This window comes from Dromaius novaehollandiae, chromosome 20, assembly GCF_036370855.1.
Source record: "Dromaius novaehollandiae isolate bDroNov1 chromosome 20, bDroNov1.hap1, whole genome shotgun sequence".
NCBI classification, from domain to species: Eukaryota; Metazoa; Chordata; class Aves; order Casuariiformes; family Dromaiidae; genus Dromaius; species Dromaius novaehollandiae.
In genome coordinates this window covers 5,449,619-5,467,264 of record NC_088117.1, presented here as the reverse complement: position 1 = coordinate 5,467,264, position 17,646 = coordinate 5,449,619, and the positions used below count along the sequence as shown (strand labels likewise).

At 51.0% G+C, this 17,646-nt stretch overlaps 1 protein-coding gene across 2 annotated transcripts in view; it reads left to right on the top strand.

The window, feature by feature from the left end:
- ASTN2 (astrotactin 2) overlaps positions 1–17,646 on the top strand; it is a 426,223-nt gene that overhangs the window by 309,168 nt on the left and 99,409 nt on the right. For both annotated transcript variants that reach the window (XM_064523655.1, XM_026113784.2), the window contains 2 exons: positions 12,491–12,624; positions 13,827–13,975. In XM_064523655.1, the coding sequence (XP_064379725.1) occupies positions 12,491–12,624; positions 13,827–13,975 (283 nt within the window). The remainder of the gene's footprint in view (positions 1–12,490; positions 12,625–13,826; positions 13,976–17,646) is intronic.

Below are 17,646 nucleotides of genomic sequence, written 5' to 3'. Positions count from 1 at the left end.
CAGACACTGCAGTTTTGAACCTAGGAAGAGCTTTTTGTCCAGGGAGCTAGAACATCACTGCAGCAGTCTGGCAACGTGAACTGCGCAGATTCTGGCCAAGTCCCTTACCTCCAAGCACAGCATCCACAGCTGAACGCTCCCCTGCCTGCTTTTTCCCATTTGTGTGGATAATACTCAATTGATTTAGCAAATGCTGACCTTACGGGAACAGCAAGCAGATCCCAATTCCCTGGTAGTATTAAAAAAAAATCACAGTGTAGATCTTTCTCCTTTTTTCCTCTCTATAAACATAAACACACACCATAATTGTGCATGTGTGTGTGAATGTATACATACATATATATATGCACACACATACAGAGAAAGAGGGAGAAAGCAAGCTCATTAACATTATGGATACTAACATCTATAAAGTTTGCTCAGAGTTTTGTCTTACAAGCCTAATGGTAGGGATGAGGCAAGACACAGTTATACAAATTTTGCCCACTGAAGTATGTGCAGTTTTTATTAATAGGTGCTTCTTTTCATGTAAATCAACAAAGTGAGTTTACACACTACTTTTGTTTACCACTACTTCACTGTACAAGGCCTTGTTCTCAGTTTCTGATAACCTTGCCAAACTTTAAGTGCTGGGGTTTAAGTTTCCATGCTGAGTGTCTGCCTTGGGCTGCTTTGTGATTTCGTATGCATGCATGCATGCTAAATTTCAGCTAAAATTAGGCATTTCCAAGAAGGAGATTAGGTGAAAATTTATTGCTTTGCCCATGTGAAATAAGTTGGAAAACTTTATTTCCATATCATTGGGAACTGCTATTTTCTCCTTGTTTTGGAGCAAGGACTCGAAATTTAGAAGGGGTCCAGGAGACAGGTTTTGCCTTTTGCTGCCCAAGGAATGTTTGTCCAAAGCCATTCATGCTTAAGGAAAGTCTCAATTGTACATAATCTGTAGGAATCTTTTGCTTACAGCTGCGCTGTTGTTCAGGCTCTCTCTCTTCACCCCCTTGCCGAATAAATGCGCGTGAGCCAGCCCCAGGGAATACCTGGCATCGCACTCCTGGCACTGCAGGCAGTAAGCGAGGGTGGGGCATGGTCTCCCCACTCCTGCGCCCGGTGGAAACTGTATGGATTGAGCCCCTGATAGGAAGTATTTCCGTTTCCCTCTGTGATTAAGTAGTATTGGTCAGAGGACTTGCATGGTCACTAGTATCTGTGTCCTGCCTGGAGAATCTGGCACTTACCGTGGTAGAGGTTGGGCAGGAGACTTCCAGAGTTGCTTCTGCCATTACCAGTGTGCTCCACATTTCAGACTTTTCCTTTCACAAATATTTTCCCTGATAATCTCAGGTGTCCCCATTCTAATAACTTGAAGTTGTAGGGGAGGGAGACGAGAGGAGGTATGGGTCAAGGAAATGTGTTCAAAAGTCCCAGTACAGGTTGAACAGCTTTTTCATAGCCATCATGACTGTGCTGTGGTTGTGGATGGAAGGTTTTACAGAGAAAGGACTGCTTACTGGAGCAGGGGGATTGCCAGAGTCCTGTCTCCATTGGTCTCGGTCAGCTGGTGAGATTAAGCTAGCTTGGGTAGGTTTATAGCTACACTGTCTCTCTCCGGTCTGTAACCACTCACATCATGAGCTCAAGAGATGTAAAATGACTGAGAAGCTGAGACCTTGGAGGTGATTTCACATGAAGTCTCTGGAAACCTACCTCATGTGTAGGCTGGTCTGCAGTCTCTGCCTGCATCTCTGTTCTCCTTAATTTGTGCTCTAGAGCAGTGCAGACACCAGAGTGTTGTTGAAGTAATGGTCCCTCCACTGCCCTGTCCAGAGGAAGACACAAGAAATTCTTCATTGTAGATTATGGAAGAAACCTCCACCAGCATCAATGACTGGTGAGACTCAACAGCACAAGAGCTTCTAGCCATTATATGGCTTCCTGCTAGAAAAGCTTCCCCTGGCTCTTGGGTGGAAGAATGCTGTCAAGTGCACATGATAGGAAGGAACAGATATGTCGTGACCTTGTGTGGCTTCATGATGTTCTCTAGAGAGAAACCAAAGAAGAGAAGAGCTGCATGCTGCCCCAGCAAGAATACTACGATGTGGTGGTCATCCTCCTCCTCGCTGGTCTGGGGCTTCCTGTGCTGGGCCCATTTCATTCCAGCAACATATTCCTGCCTGTCCCCATCTCTTGGGATGGGGAAGGTGCTTCTTATTGCCCAGCAAAGCTCTCAAGTCCTGACCTAAAGAAACCCATGTCCAGCAGTGAATTGGGGAGGGAGAGGCAGGGAGAGCTATATATTTTTCTTTCTCTCTTTCTCATGGCAACAAATTCCCTACGCAGCTTTCAGTTCAGCACATAGTCAGGGGAGAGAGGAAGGAGGCAAAGCCTGCAATATCATTCTCACCTTTTTGCTTCTTCGACTCCTCAGTTCTCTGCAGCTGTGTGATTGACTAACAGCCCAGCTCACGATAATCACCGAGAGGCACAGGCCGAGAAAGAGAGAAAGAGGGAGAGAGAGAGGGAGCGTGAGCAGGTTTGCATATTCTGAAAACCTCCAAGTCCCCTGGAATAGGCTGCTGGAAGCTGAGCCAGGCAGCTAACCCTGAGAGGCACCAGGAAGAGCGGAGACGCCCTGCTTTCCCCCTCGTCCCCTCCCACTCCAAACACCAGCTCGTTAAATGACACCGAGGCAGGGAAGATTCGGTGCACCCAGGCATGTGTTTTACCTGCACCATCCACCCTCGGTGGAAATGCCAGCTCACGAGACCAGTGCGACGGGTCAGAGGTGTCTGGTGGTGGGGAGGAAGGGGTCAGGCTCGTTCGCCAGAGAGATGCATTTTGTTTGCACTCTGTTCTCCCTCCTCCCTTTCTCCCCAAAACAAACAAACACAAAAACACCACAGCTCGCACAGAATAGCTCGGCCAGCTGCAGAAGCGCTTAGAGGGTGGTGTGTCGAGGGGGGTGCAGGGAAGGGGGGGCAGCATAGATTAATCTTGTTCCTGCTGGGAGCAATGGATTCAAAGCCCTGTTGTTTGCGTTTAAGGAGACAAATGGACATTGAGCTTGGATTTTAGAAGACCCCTAGGACCTTATTTAATTTGAAAATGCGGTAATTTCAGCATTCGTCTGCAGCTACGGCTTCCTCGCAGCACACACAGCCCACAGGCTGAGCCCACGGCACGGAGGGACCATCGGGCTAGCGGGGGGGGGGTGTCACCATGCCACCGCGGGCACCCTGACGTGGTGCCGGGCACCCTTGGCGGAGGCAGGAGCCCAGCGTGGGGCTGCGGCCCTCACTGTGCTGCCTGGGAGAGTGTTGCGCTGCGGGAGCTACCTCGCCACTGGCGCGTGGACTAGCAGTGCGCTTGTGCCAGCGGTATGTGCGTGCTGGAGGCCTGCCGAGGCCCTGCTCCGTCACGGGCCGGGACCACTGACGAGGCCTCCCTTGAGGTCAGGACAAAATCCTCCATCGCTCTTCCCTGTCCTGCTCCACTCAGCGCTCCACGCGCTCGCCTTGCCCACGCGCATCCCGCCTGTCCTGAGGAGCCTTCCCTCGCTGAGCAAAGCACGGCCAGAGCTCACCATTTCGCAGGACACCCCTGGGCTGATGGAGCGGCCAGTCTCTCCTCTGCAGGCCAGGATATGCCCTCCTGGTCAGTGGGATTGCTGTGCCCCGGAGCCCTGTTGCGCTGCAGGCAGCAGTGCTTTGCCTGTATCTTGAGGAGCAAGAGCAGCCACGTGCTTTCCCGCGCGAGCCCAGCAGCGCTTGAAACGTGGGCAGGGAACAGGCTCCGTCGTTTGTCCGTGCAGAGGTGCCAGCAGCCAGGCCCGCTGGGGAAACCACCGCGCTGCGGCCACGTGCAGCCACGCATCTGCCCGTGCCCCCTCCGTCGCTCCCTCCCGGTTGCTGCACGGCGCAGATGGGTTAAGCAGAAGGAGTTTTGTGCACATGTTGACCGTCTGGCCGCCTTAGGTTTGGCCAAATAAATTTCCAAGAGCCAAGTGGAAAAATCCAACTGGGATGCCTGTCACTGGGCCGCGCGCGTGCACAGGCCTCCAGCAGCATCCCAGCTGGAGCCTGCCAGCCGGCAAGCCTCGGCCATGGGGGACTCGGAGCAAGAGCAGAAGGAGCCGCAGGCAGCGAGCGGGCCCCGGCCTGCGCTCATCACCAAAGGGAATGCTGCTCCGGGCGGGAGGCGGCGCACAGCGTTTGCAGCGACTGCGGGAGCCCAGCCCGGGAGGCAGCTGAGAGCCGTCACGGATGAGAAGAGCTGGGAGTTTGCCTCCGTTGAGTTGCCGGCTTTTGTGCAAAAGGTCGTGTCCTGCAGATGACACGGAGGCAGTGGCTGGGAAGAAAGGCAAGCTGAGGAGAAGAGAGGGAGAAAGCTCCTCTTTAATCCGTTCGGCCCTCCATCCTTCAAACTACTTTCTCATGCTGTCCCATGACATTTGGTAATGCTTCTCATGCCAAACTGTGCTGCCTCTATCGCTTTCCCACCAAATTTCCCTGCATGGTTGCCTCCCAGCTGGGGCACGTGGGTGAACGGCAGGTTGGCAGTGCTAACCACCAGCCCTCTCTAAGCCTGCTCCAAGGACATGCTGGTGAAAATGGGAGCATGTGTCCCTCCTCCCTCCGCAGCAGCATGGAGGGAGGTTATCTGCTTGTGCAGCCTGGTAATGGGGTGGTAGCAGTTTCAGAGAGAGCTGCAGAAATTGGTGTCACTTTTCCTCCTAATTCCACCCAATCGCCTTGCCTTTATTTGATGCACTTCTTGTCCCAACGGTTGTATTTCAGCAGAAATGCAAAGCGTAGCTGGTTTTGATATCTTTTGTTGGTGTTTTCTGGTTAGTTCTCAGTGTCAAGGTTGCCTGGTACTCCCTGTTTGTGAGACATAATGTTCAATGGGGCTGTATCTTGGCTGGGTACTCGGAGTGCTTGGGTGTGCAATACCGAATTACCCGGAGGGATGATCTCAAGGGCCCAAGCCCCTGTGAGATACGTCCATCGTACCTCCATCGCCACCGTTTACAAGGGGAATGGGGAGTCCACTCCATTTTGTGCTGACTGTCCCTACTGTTGTGGCTCTTTAGCACCTGGCTTGTATCACTGATGTTGTGAACTCTCTTTTTGTGTCAACGTTGCTCTCAAAGGACAGAGCAGATTGAAAAGAGCATAACTGAGAAATCCAATACTCTGGGAGCCCAAGGCTGTCCTAATGAAACCCTGCACTTTTCCAGCAGGAATTTGCCTTGTTGTATCATGTCCTGGCTCTGCAGTTGGCTTTAAAATCTAGAGCATGCCTAAGAAAGGAGCCCCAAATGCCATTAGCTAATTGTCCATGCTGGCAGCCCAGTTGAGCCCATAGTTGAAGCAAATCTGGGTGAGCAGGAATTGGAGACATGCACTGAGGTTATGGGTTTGAGCAGGATCAAGAGAAACATGCAACTGCAAAGAGGGACAGAGGTGGAGGAGGAAGGAGAGGAATCAAAGCGGTGACTCAGGAAGACGTATTTGGACTTAGGTCTCCAAAGAGGATTTGGCCCTTGATTCGCATTCAAAGAGGCAGATATTTGGAGCCCTTCCCCTTAGTCCCATGTCTGAGGACTGTTTGTCGTGATGTCCCCTGCTCGTTCGGGGCAGGAGGAGGGCAAGGCTTTGCAGTGACAGGGTGACAGGCGTTCCTGCGGCTGTGGGCCCACTTTCCCCCCCCTCCAAACAGTGGCAGGCTCTCATTCCACCAGACTGCACAGCGGCAGGAGGTCAGGCGGGCTGCTGCAAGAACAGTGAACCTCCCTGTGTGTAGATAATTTCCCCAAAGCAGCCTCTGAAGGCACAGAAGGCTGGTGCCAGTAATTTCTTTTTCCACAGCCAAAACTGAAAGGGAGCCAGAGCAAATGGGGACAATGTTTGTATTGTTGAGGTGGGGTTTTTTTGTTTTGGTTTGGGTTTTCTGTTTGTTTTTTTGTTTTGCTTTGCTTTAATATCTGTTAATTGGCCATCCTCCTCCTCAGTCCACTGTGCAAAATCCAGCCGCTTGTGCATCCTGATACAGCTCTAGCCCACATCCGACTCGGGTTAGCAGGGAAAAGAATAGACACATTGTAATCGTCCCTATTATGTTATAATAGGGAGCTTTGTAGCCTAGGTGTGAAAGCAGAGCCAGCTCACCAGGACAGGAATCTCACTACAGTATGAAGGCTTTTTATTTACCCTGCTGCCAGGTTTTACAATGTCCTCTGCTGCTCCCTTGGTTCCCATAAATAAGAGAAACCAGGATGCTGCCCATCCTGGGTCCTTTCCAGCACCCTGACCTTTCCGGCAAACTGCTGAAGTGCCTTCACAGGATGAAGTGCTGGTGATACTGCTCCCCAAGGAGAGGCAGCCGGAGGGAGGGAGGGTGTGAGCAACAGATGAGATCACCTGCCAACAACAGTAGGGAAATTTCATCCTCCTTTGCTGTGAACCTGGAGCAGACTTTCAGACGCGAACTGCGTGATCCTGGAAAGAGTCTCTGGCCTGGGAAATCCTTTATTTTCCCTTTTTTTTTTTTTTTTTTTTTCCTCCCCCCTCCTCTTCCCAGAGATGTCTTGACTATTAAGGAGCAACATTTATCTCCTGCTGAACAGCACTGAGCCTTGCTGTATGGGAATGGAAAGCATTTCTTCCAGGAACCCTGTTGTCATGATAGCATCCTATTCAGGCTGTCAGATCTCTGCCTCAGCCTGCATCCCATACTCTCGTTTCCCTTGATGAGCAGTCAGTGTTACTATTATTATCTATAGGCTGCTTGGAGCATGGCAGCATCTAGGAGCTCCTGCCAGTGGCCCCATTGTGTCAGGTGCTGTATAGGGAGACATGGCTTTACAACTGGATTTGCCGTGTAAGCAGGGCAGAACTGCGTCTCACGGGGCAGCCTGCTCCCTCGTCCTGGTGGCACCTGCCTGTGTGTGAGGAGGAGGTGATGGTGTACAGGCATCTTCTCCAGCCTGCGAATAGAAAGGGACGGAAAGTCTCAATGGGCTGCCTTGTCCCTGAAAAACAGGCTGAGCCTGTCTGCTGCCATGACCCTGTCCACATCCTCTTTCCTTGCCTTCATCTCTTTTGTGGAGGCTTCAGGCCCTCTGCCACCCCTGTTTGTCTGGTCTGACCGCGGAGACCTGGAGGCAGTAACACCAAAGGTTTCACCTAGTCCGTGACAGTAATGTGCCTCAGTGACAGAATATGCCCCTTTTACACCCTTTTTACTAGAGGAGGTTGAGAAAGAGGAGACGCATCTGAGCTGGTACCCAGCTATAGGGCTGAGGGCAGGACTCGAGGATGGCTAGTCTCAATGGGCATCGAGCCCTAAGATGTAGAGCGGATTCTGCTGGGAGCTGGAAGCCCTTCTTTGTTCCAGGTAGCATGGTGATTTTGAGCCATTCCTCCTGGCTTAAGCAAGGGGAATGCTGTTTTTTTCCTGCTTATTTTAAACTAGCCAAGAAACTTATCTCTGAAAAAATATGTTAAAAAAAAAAAAAAGAAACCAGTGGAAAACCCAAAATGTACCAAATTACTAGCTTTTAGTTCATCTCAGATATCTTCAGCAGATTCCTGCAAAAATGCATAGCTATGTCCAGCATGCCTGGTCTTTTCATTTTTTTTCCCTGTATTTCCTTTTTTAATTTTTCCAGAAACTGAGGTGCATATCAACCACAAAGAAAGCTTCATCCAAAGAAATAGTTGGGTCAGATTTTCATATCTCTGTTGACCACAGGGAAGACCAGATGTTCAAACACAGAGAAGCACCCAACACCACCCTTTTGAGTACCCCATTTGGAAATGACAGGCTCCACGGTGCACACTGAGACCTGCAGCTGCTGATCTGAAAGGTTCCTTCGTGCCCTACAGTCTTCCTCTCTGGGGATGTCAACAGAAAACCCACAGTCAAAAATAACTTAATGCTTGTCCCCCATCAGCCAGGTCTAACAGAGGACAGAGAGGAAATATTTTGTTTCTGAGCATCTAAGCTATAAAATGGAGCCAATCGGCCTCCCCCTGAGCACAAATAACAACAGGAGAAAGATCCATATGCAGTCAAGTGTAGGATAAATGTACTTAGCTGATCATTCATTTCCCTAATATTTTTTTATGAATAGGCTTAACTTAGGGTAAGATGGGACTTTATGGTCCTGTAAGTCTTGCTCGTGTCAAAACAAATGAACTAGCCATCCTGTGGGGGAACTATCAATCCAATATATGTGTGTATATGGGTGTGGGGAGTCAGACCTATTATACCTTTAAGAGCAAATTAGATGCTGTTCCTATGATTCATAATGCTATATATCTAATGGCATGACTCGTCATCTAGAAAATAAACGTTTTGAGCCAGTTTCTCATCTCATAAATTTCCCCTCTGGCACTGAAGGACATAAACTAAATGGGCTGACTCACAGGGAAACAATACAATTTGGATACTTTTAAATGAAAGATAAAATTGCCTTAGGGCACAGAGGGGCGTTGAGATTCCCAGGGAGTGGTTGGCAAGTACGGGAAGAGTGGGAAGCCGAGTGTGTGGTGGTAGACGCCTGTCCGAGGTCACTCTGCCATCCCTGGCCCCTCCAGCTGGCAGAGTGGACCTGGGAAATTCTTCCACATCCTGACTTTTCTCAGCTCAGTGACTTGGCGTGACCACCATGCCAGAGCATCCGAAGCAGAGACAGTCGTGTCTGAGATGGACTGGCTACTCTGTGTGTTATCTCCCAGCAGGGAGGAACGAGGTTGCGCTTTTGTCGGCAAAGCAGCAGTAGCACCAAGGGAAGGAAGGCGGTACACCTGGGAATTTCCTCTTGGCTGGAGGTACCCCACTTTGAGATAAGAAGGCGGAGAAGCAGTCCTATCACTGCGGGCCACATTGAGATCCTGCACATTCCTGGCTGCAGCTCTCCTCCAGGGCTGAAGCTGCCCATGGGACAGATCCCAGTGCCTTCAGGGCATCCTTGGTCTGTTGCTCTTGCTCTTCCTGTGCCATGAGGCTCCTGGTTTGGAGGACAAGTGCAGTTCCCCCGGGTCTGTGTGAGCAGTCCCTTACCTCCTCGGTGCACTGTCAGGAGGAGAAAAGGAAGCAAGGGTTTTCATGCCATCCCACCTGCAGAGGAGCATTTGACTGCAGTGCACCTTCGGGGGTGAGTTGAGCCAGGCAGTTTAAAGCTACCACCTTTTCAGGGTGAGGCAGCTCAGCCTGCTGATCCCTAGCAGGGGGCTGGTAGCACCCTCGGATGGTAGATGCAGCAGGGTCCATCCAGAGCCTGGTAGGGAAGGCACCGGAAGGAAGCATGGGCTTTGTGTGAGCTATAGCAAGAGCTGTACATGGCTTCAGAGCCAGGAAGACCAGGGAGAGTCCTGAAAGCTTATTGAGACCTTCAGTTTGTCCTGGAGCCTCTGCAGGGAAAATGAATGACCCCAAGGGATAGTGAGTGTCCCCATGGAGCGCCTGGAGCCTCCTAAAGCGATGATGAACATCCTCAGGAGATGTCCTCAGGTTGGGAGAGCGGGCTCTGCTTTACCTCAGGTGCTAAGAGAGCTGTGAGCTTCATTGCATCTTTCTGCTTCCTGAAGGACCTTCCCCCTTCCCTCCCTCAGCTTGCTCTTGCCGCTTCTCCACCGTGCAGCACGTGCTCCCCAGCACGCACACGTCGTAGAAACCCTCGTTAAAAGCAAGCGAAGGCGAGCTCCGCTGCGCCCTGCCCACCAGCGGCCGGCCGAGCCCGCTGCCCTGCCACCCTGGCCTGGCTGACGTCGGTCGGCTGCTCCTCCATAAACAACTGTCAGTAAAATTGAATAGAGGCTGCCGCCAGGACCGGGGGGCTCCTGCCTCTCCCAGTAACCCTGTTACCGCGCGTAGGTGCGCTCGCCCTAATGAGCGCAATTGAAGGACGCATCGATTCGCTAACCTCGTTTTTGTGAAGGGTGACGCAAGGCAGATCGCGGCTGGGTACCTGCAGGATCTAATTAAAACGTGCAAGGCTGGGCAGGCGGAGGAAGGGGGATTGCTCATCCCACGTTGCACTTACCATAAAAAAAAAAAAAAAAGAAGAAGGAAAGAACTGACTATTGGATTTGGCTGAAGGGCATCAGTGAGGCTGGTGGGATTTTTTCTCGGGGTCACGAGCGTGAGCAGGGGGAGCAGGCCAGGGACATCAGAGCTATGTGGGGGGTGGGTGGCCGGGGTTTTTCGGAGGTTCGGCTGCCTCCCTGCCACTGAGGGGCACAGGCCTGCGGTGGCAGCAGGGAGTTGGGGGGCTGGCAGGAGGTCGCATGGGCCGGGGGTAGCAGACGGGTGATGGAGATGATGCACAGCAGAGTCCTTGGGCAGAGAGTGATGGACAAGGTAGAGGACAGTGTGGGCTCGGTGGGCAGAGGGTCAGTGTAGGCACACAGTGGCCCTGCGAGCAGACATGCTGCTTGATGGTCCCTCCTTCCGAGCCAAGGCACTAGCCTGCCGCGTCCGGCACACGGCCCCAGCTCTGCGTCCCCGCAAGCGGCTGAGCTCCGCGTGCTCGGGGAGCTGCCGCCTGGGCCGGGGCTTTGGGTGTTTTCTCTTCCCCCTTGCCCCAGCACTCACCCATGCTCGCCCACCCCTACAACGTGCCTGTCTGCCCTGCTTCGTGCGGGTGACACACTTCCCCATTCCTTACGTACAGCTCTTTCCGTCCCTGTCTCACACAGCGCCGGCGGTTTCTACAGAAGTATATCTGCACCCATTTGTCCCTGTCTCAGATAAACTCCTCCTTTCTCTGTCTTCCATGCTCTCTAATTACTTTATGATGCCCTTTCCAGTCCGGGGCTTTAATTAAATTCGAAAGAATAAAATAAGATAACGTCACATTTTCTCTCTTTCACATGGTTTTCCTTCCTTCCTTCTTTTTTTTTTCCTTCTGGAACAGTCACATTTTGTAAATGTCTGGAAGCAGAAATATTTCAGGCGCAAGAGGCTGGAGGCACCTTGTTAAAGGTGGTTGTGTGTTTGGGGAAAGCGACAAAACCCCAAACAATAGGACCCATGACATCAGGCTCTATTTATACCTTTTCTTTTTATAAATGTCCCCAGGATGGCGCTTTTTCTATAGTTTTGTGCTAAATACCAAATCCGCTGAAGCTGTCCCTGTCCTCCCCAAAGGGCATGTTTTATCTTTAAGGCGTAACCTCGCAGAGGGCTGGCTGTATCGCAGGATCCAGGCATCCGCAGGCTGGAGCTCCTGGATATTTGAATGGGCGGAATAGCGCTGCTCTGTGTACGCGGGGTTGGTTGAACAAAGATTGGCAGTGTGGCTGTTGTACATAAAAGAGGATCTTTTTGGCATTTAGGCTCCAAAATGTGTATTTTGAAAGGTCAAAAGCATTACAAAGCGGTTTGTTTTAATGGATGAAGTTTTGATGTTGTGATTATTCTAGCAGGGCTTTGTGGTGTCACATAGTTCTATATCTGGTGTGTTCATGTGCAGTGAGAGATGCTATCTTCCTAGTGTGAAGTTTAATTAGACAAGACGGGCAAAGAGTAGCAGGAGAAACAGCCATAAAAACATCAGATCTGAACTGCACGAGTGTATGGAGTGAGGAACACCCTCTCCTGGTGCGGGGGAACCGGCATAGGGCCTGACCGTCCCAGACTCGCTCACCAAGCTGTGGGATGAGCAGAGAGAAGACACCACGGGATTAGACCTGCAGGAGCTTTGAGGATTTAGTGGAAGTGTTTCAGTCTCGGATCCCAGCAGGTGAACATCTGCTGTTACTCCTATGGATCAGTCTACATTAGGAGGAGCAGTCAGGAGGGCTCCTGGTCAAGTTGAGGACAGCCTGCAGAGGGAAGGGTTCCCAGCTGGGCACAGCCTGCAAGTATTCTGTAGGGCTTTTTCAGCTTTTGCAGTTCTTCTTGTGAGTTGTCCTTATGCAAGTGAGTAGAGCGCAAATTTGCTTGCAGGAGAGCAACTCGTATGAATAGCAAACAGATGAGGGGGATTACGGTGGCTTGTGTTGCTGTGGGTATAGGAGTTGCTTCATGGGGACAAAAACAGCAATGGGAGGGACACACAGAGAAGTTCCACCGTGTGCAACAGCAGCGCCAAGGTACCCTAGGTATGATGTCCTGCGTTGCTAACGGGCTTATGTCTGCGTTTCGTCAGGCAGCTTGGTCCTGCATCGCGAGAGATCCCCACTGCATAAAGCATTGTGCAGGCACCCTCCCCATCCCCACGCCAAAAGCAGCACCTGGGCATGAACCAGCATCACTGCTCTGTCCTCCCAGAGGGAGCTAAAACACAGGGAGATTGCGGGAGGTACCCAGGGCCACGCAGAGAGTCCGTGGCAGAGCTGGGAGGCCCCCTCCCCAGATTCCCTGAATCCCACGCTTTCTGCACACACGCCTTGGACGCTCAGCAGCACGAGGCTGAGCCGCTGGCTGGATTTCACTTACTCTTTAGCATACATGTTCACACTTTTTGTTCTCACATCAGGCTTTCAAGGGAGCCCTGATGAGCTCATACTGGTGCTCGGGGAAAGGTGATGTTATCGAAGACTGGTGCAGGTGTGACCTCAACGCCTTCGATGAGAACGGACTCCCGAACTGCAGCCCTCTCCCTCAGCCTGTGTACGTATCTGTGCGAGCCCCTCCCACGGGTCACTGTCCCACTGCACCAGCCCCCTTTCTTCCAGGCTCTTGTGTGGCTACAGCTCAGCCCACGGGCACCTCCTTCTTCTCTCATTTGAGCCCACGGCTACAGTCCAGCGCATCTTGCTGTGTGACTGATGCCTTTAGGATATCCTGGCACTGGCTGTGGCCCTGGAAGGTTTCCTTATAGATTTTCATCACCTGATTAGCAGGACTTGCAGAATGGGATTTCAAATGCTGAAAGAAATGGAATTACAGTGCAATTCATTGTGGCTTGTCAGAGCAAGAGCAAATCAGGAGCAAACTGATGGGGAATTAGCTGAGAAAGCAGGAAGACTGGCTCCAGCTATCCACAAGGAACAGAACACCTTCTTAGTGAGCCAGTATCCTCAGAGAGGATTGATTTCCCATCCTGAGTTCAGCAAACACACTTGTATTTTTGGAGAGGGACGCTCCATAGCCCTGTTGTCATTTACCTTAGTGCAAAGAACAATGCACACCTTTGCACTAGCACAGCTAGGAGTGCAAAGCTTCTCTCCGTTCTCCTATACCCATGTGTTTTCTGATAGGTGCACAAGTTTGTGCGCAGCTGCCCTGCTTTTGTTTTTGCTAACGCCCATCAGAGGCTTGCTCATTTGCAGCTGGGTAAATTTACAGCCACACTCACCCCTTCTCTTCCTCCCTCCCTCCCTCACTCCGTCTCTTGCCTTTGCTCACTCACAATGCAGACTAGACCCTCCCTTTGTGTGGACTCAACCCAGCTGGGTTGCATGAAAGTAAAGCTAGATCCTCCCTTATTCTTTTGCTCCTGGTCATCTGGTCCTCAGTTCCCCATGGAGTGGCTGAGTTTAGGGAGAAGTTCTCCTGGGAGATGAAGGCTCCTTTAGACAGGCTGCCCAGAGCTGTGTGGCTGGGGTTGCAAGACCAAGAGTTTTCTGGGAGCCCAGGGAGGTGAGAACACCCACCAGAGAAGGCTGCACCTATCTGACCTTCAGCTGGAAGTTTATTTCTTTTGTGTTCATCTACCCATTCTCCCTTTGTGCCCTGTGTCCTTGTGGGTCTGCGTATGTGCCTATGTATGAGTGTGAAGCCTTCCAGAGGTTATGCTGCTTGTACAGGCAGATTCCTCCCCAGAAAGGGAGCTGATATATTCTTTGGTTTCTCTTCTGTGTCCTGTCCAGTTTGCGACTCTCCCCTACCGTGGAGCCCTCCAGCACAGTGGTCTCTCTGGAGTGGCTGGATGTCCAGCCTGCAATCGGAACGAAGGTGTCTGACTACGTCCTGCAGCACAAGAAGGTGGATGAGTACACGGACACAGACCTCTACACAGGTGAGCAAGGCTGCAAAGGGAAAGTTTCCCTTGCTCTGGAGGTTGTGCAGTGTTGCAGTCTGTTCTCTGCATTGCTGGGAGCTGTGATGTCTCTGTCCTCAGGGAAGTTGTTGCTTTTGTGCAGAAAGGTGCAGAAAGCAGAAGTGTTGTGTGTGGTGTCTAAACTTCTCCCTTCAGGAGAGGTTTCTGAAGGCTTCTGCAGATGTGGTTATTTGTTGGGAAGGGGAAATACAGGAAGAAAATGCAGCATAGCAGAAGAAAATCATTTGCCCTTTTTGGACAGGAGACCTGTGAGCTGGAGTTTCTAACTGAAATGACTGTTTGATCAGATCAATCTGAAATGTTACAGCATGATGGGTGTGGGGAGGAGGGCTGCTCACAAACAGCTCAAGGGCTTTACTAGTCCATTCCAGTGAGCATAGCCTTGCGTGCCAGCGTTTTAAAGGACCCTTTAAGTTACCTTGCACAGCTATCAAAGCAATTTGGAGCCTGCAAAATTTGGAGAGATTGTTTGAGCAGTGCGTGTGTTTTCCAAGGGAACCTGAAACTTCCCTGGGTTGGAGTCCAGTTACCAGCTCAGCGCTTGGACTTAGTGCTCTGTGGTTTGTGAAGTCTTTGTCAGCAATTCAAGCCATGTTTCAGGAGCTGCTGGACAAGGTGGAGGGATATGAAGGATGGAGCTGGATCTGAGTGAATCAATGATGTATCTTAGAAAATATCCCTAGAGGCCTTGAGTGGCTTCAGCCACTGCTGGTTACAAAACCAGGCAAAATCTCCTGCTGCATTGTGCTGAAGGATTTTGGATTTAGTTCATTGAAGAAACTCATGTGACATGTCAGGAGCAGCCAGGGTTGACTGAAGCACAGATCTGCCTTTGTGCAAAGGGTCACTCTCTCCAATGCTGGCACTGCCAAATTTCAGCCCCGTCTGGTTAGGGGAATATTGGAAGAGGGCTTCCATCCATCTGTGGAGCAGGGCTCTGGAACAGCTGTCTGTTCGGGGGGGAGGGGGGGGTAAAATCCTTGTTTGTTTTAAGGAGGAGCCTGCTCAGTTCGTGGAGAGGTGTGTATGCCCAGGTAATCCGCCAGGACAAAGGACTAGACTTAATGTGGGGGCAGGCCCAATTAAAGGGGGACCTTGTTGTGCCTCTCTTGCCAGAGGCTCCCCTGAAATCCAGGGGCCTCGAGGAGGACGAGTAAAGGCATGCAGGTGTCTGATTCTGGTGGTCAGTGTGTGGCAGGCGTGGATGGGACCTGGGGGTTTCAATCTGCAATAGCTCTGCCGAAAACGTAATCGCAGCAGATTGCCTGGAGCCAGGCTGCGAGCTGCATGAGGGCAATCCCTGTTTGCTTCTGCAGGGAACAGGGAGCTGAACTGATCAGGTGTTTCAATCGGAAGCTTCTTTTGCTTGTGTTGGCGGCTTTTTTTCTTCTCACTAACTTTCTAAGACCCCCTGGGCCAAGCCCTCTATTGCTGAGAGCGGCTGCAGAACAAGCTGCTCCCGCTTACAGCCAAGCTTTGACCCTGTCTGTCCATCTCAAACCTTTCTGTTCTAGATGCTTATGTGGCCCTTTCTACCACCATATCCAAGTTTTGTGCTACAAGAATGGGACTTTTTCTGTCGGAAGGAGCTAGAGCTCCGTATCCACAGAGGCCCCAGGTGTTTGTAGAGACCTCCACGAGAAGGAGCTGTGTCTCCTTGTTTGCACATCTGTCCTGTCCCAGAGTAACTTTCCCCTCTTGCCAGCATCCACTTCCAAAATTGCCCAGCGTGGCCATGGTCCCTGGGTTATGTTTCTAGTTTCTTGGCATGGAAGAAGGCTTGTTCTTTATCTTGGAGGGGCACCTCCCAATAAGGGGAAAAAGAAAACAAGCCACCAAAGAAAGCGCTTTGTTTTGGATGGGGATTCCAGATTGCTCACACATTGGTCAGGTGAGGCCAGACCAGGGAAACATGGGGTTTTTCCTTTGAAGTGGCTGGCAGCCAGAGTAGGAAATACAGATTATTATTATTATTTTCATTTTATGACTGCCATGTGTTTGACAGGCATTGTGAGGACCTGCACTCCCCTCTCTCTGCTCTGGGGGACCGTTCAGGACAGACTGACCCCATTAACAATTAAAGAAAAAAGCCAATCCTAAATCTCTCCTTTTTCTTCTGTGTTGTTTATAACCAAACAACATTCCTTCTTTTGTTCCTTTCCCACCATACAGGCCTCTAATGCCAGATGACTTGACTCTTGCAAATACCTTGCCTAGGTTTCCAGAGATGCTGAGTCCATGCAGCTCTCATAGGCCTCATTTGGTACTCGGCTCAGTCTAGCCAAAAATCCATCTGTGGTGTCTCCTCACTGTTGTCATCCACCATCATGCTGCAGCATGTTGCTGTTAGATCAGATCAGCATCCACACACAACAACAACAACAAAATCCAGAGAGGGGGAAGCCTCTGTGGGGAGGAAAAAATGTGAATGTTGAGGTGCTTTTGACAGATATTGCCAGATCTTCCTTCCCCAGCAATCTTGTGCTGCTGGCAGTTAGAAGTTGGTTGCTCCCCTTGCTGGGTGGTGGACGGGTATTTGCAGAGCGTGGGAGTGCTGGGCTGAGAAGAGCCTACAAGGTGTGAAGGTTCATGAGGCTGCTGTAGTTCATCTCTTAGATATCTGGGAGGATTATTAGCTTTTTTGTTATTTGTATTTTTTCTTATTACATTTGTAGCCACTTCTTATTGTGATTCCTGGTACTGGCTGTGGCTTAGAGCTGTGCCAGCCCATTTTTCGGCTCTGTGGCAAGCTTTGCTTCTGGATGGTACCTGACCCCCAGCCTAACCCTCCTTCTGCTTCCCTCCTCTCCTCCAGAAAAGACTCCACTCTCTATTACTTGCACAACTCCTTGGCCTCTTCCTTGCTTTGCAACTGGAAGTTGAAGTCTTTCCCTTGAGCCAGAAAATATTTGCTCCTCTTCTTCTTGGAGCTGAGTCAGGAGCAAGGTTTAAGGCTGGCCTAATGTGCGTCCCCCTTCTCCCTTGCCTGGTCTCTGCGTGCGGGACAGAGGTGTTAGAGGACGGGGTGAAAGAATCTGGGAGCTTGTGTGGGTCAGCTGCCCCCAGCTAAACTCCTTTTATTTTATTTTTTTTCTTCCTCTTTCTAAGAGCCTTATTACTAGTGCTCAGAAAAACACAGCCCTCGGACCATCTGATGGTAATAGGGCTCGTTCCCGAGGTGAACTTGTGCGCGGAACAAACCACACTTTCAACACCAGCGAGCGGGGAGAGAGCGGCTCCCCACGCGGCAGCCAGCAGAGAAGGCGGCGAGCAATTACGGCCCAAACTGTTTATTAAAACTTGTGGAAATTACTCATAACTCCATGTGTGCGACAGCTTTGTAGTTGAGTGATGCTCTTTGTTTGCACACGAGGCTCTCGAAGAGGGCGAGAGCGCGAGCGTGTGTGTCTGTGTGCGCGCCGGCGGAGCCAGCCAGCGCATTATGTCATAGAAGAAGCAGGCTCCGCGCTCGAGACGGAGAGGGAGAAAAATGTGTTTTACAGGGTGAGGTACAAACTGAAATGGCTGTGAACATCTGGAACTGATATTAGGCTTGGAAAATGTTTTCTGTCACTCCAACACTCCTCTGGAGGAAGGTTTCTGAAGTTAAGATGCTCCAAAGGGGATGA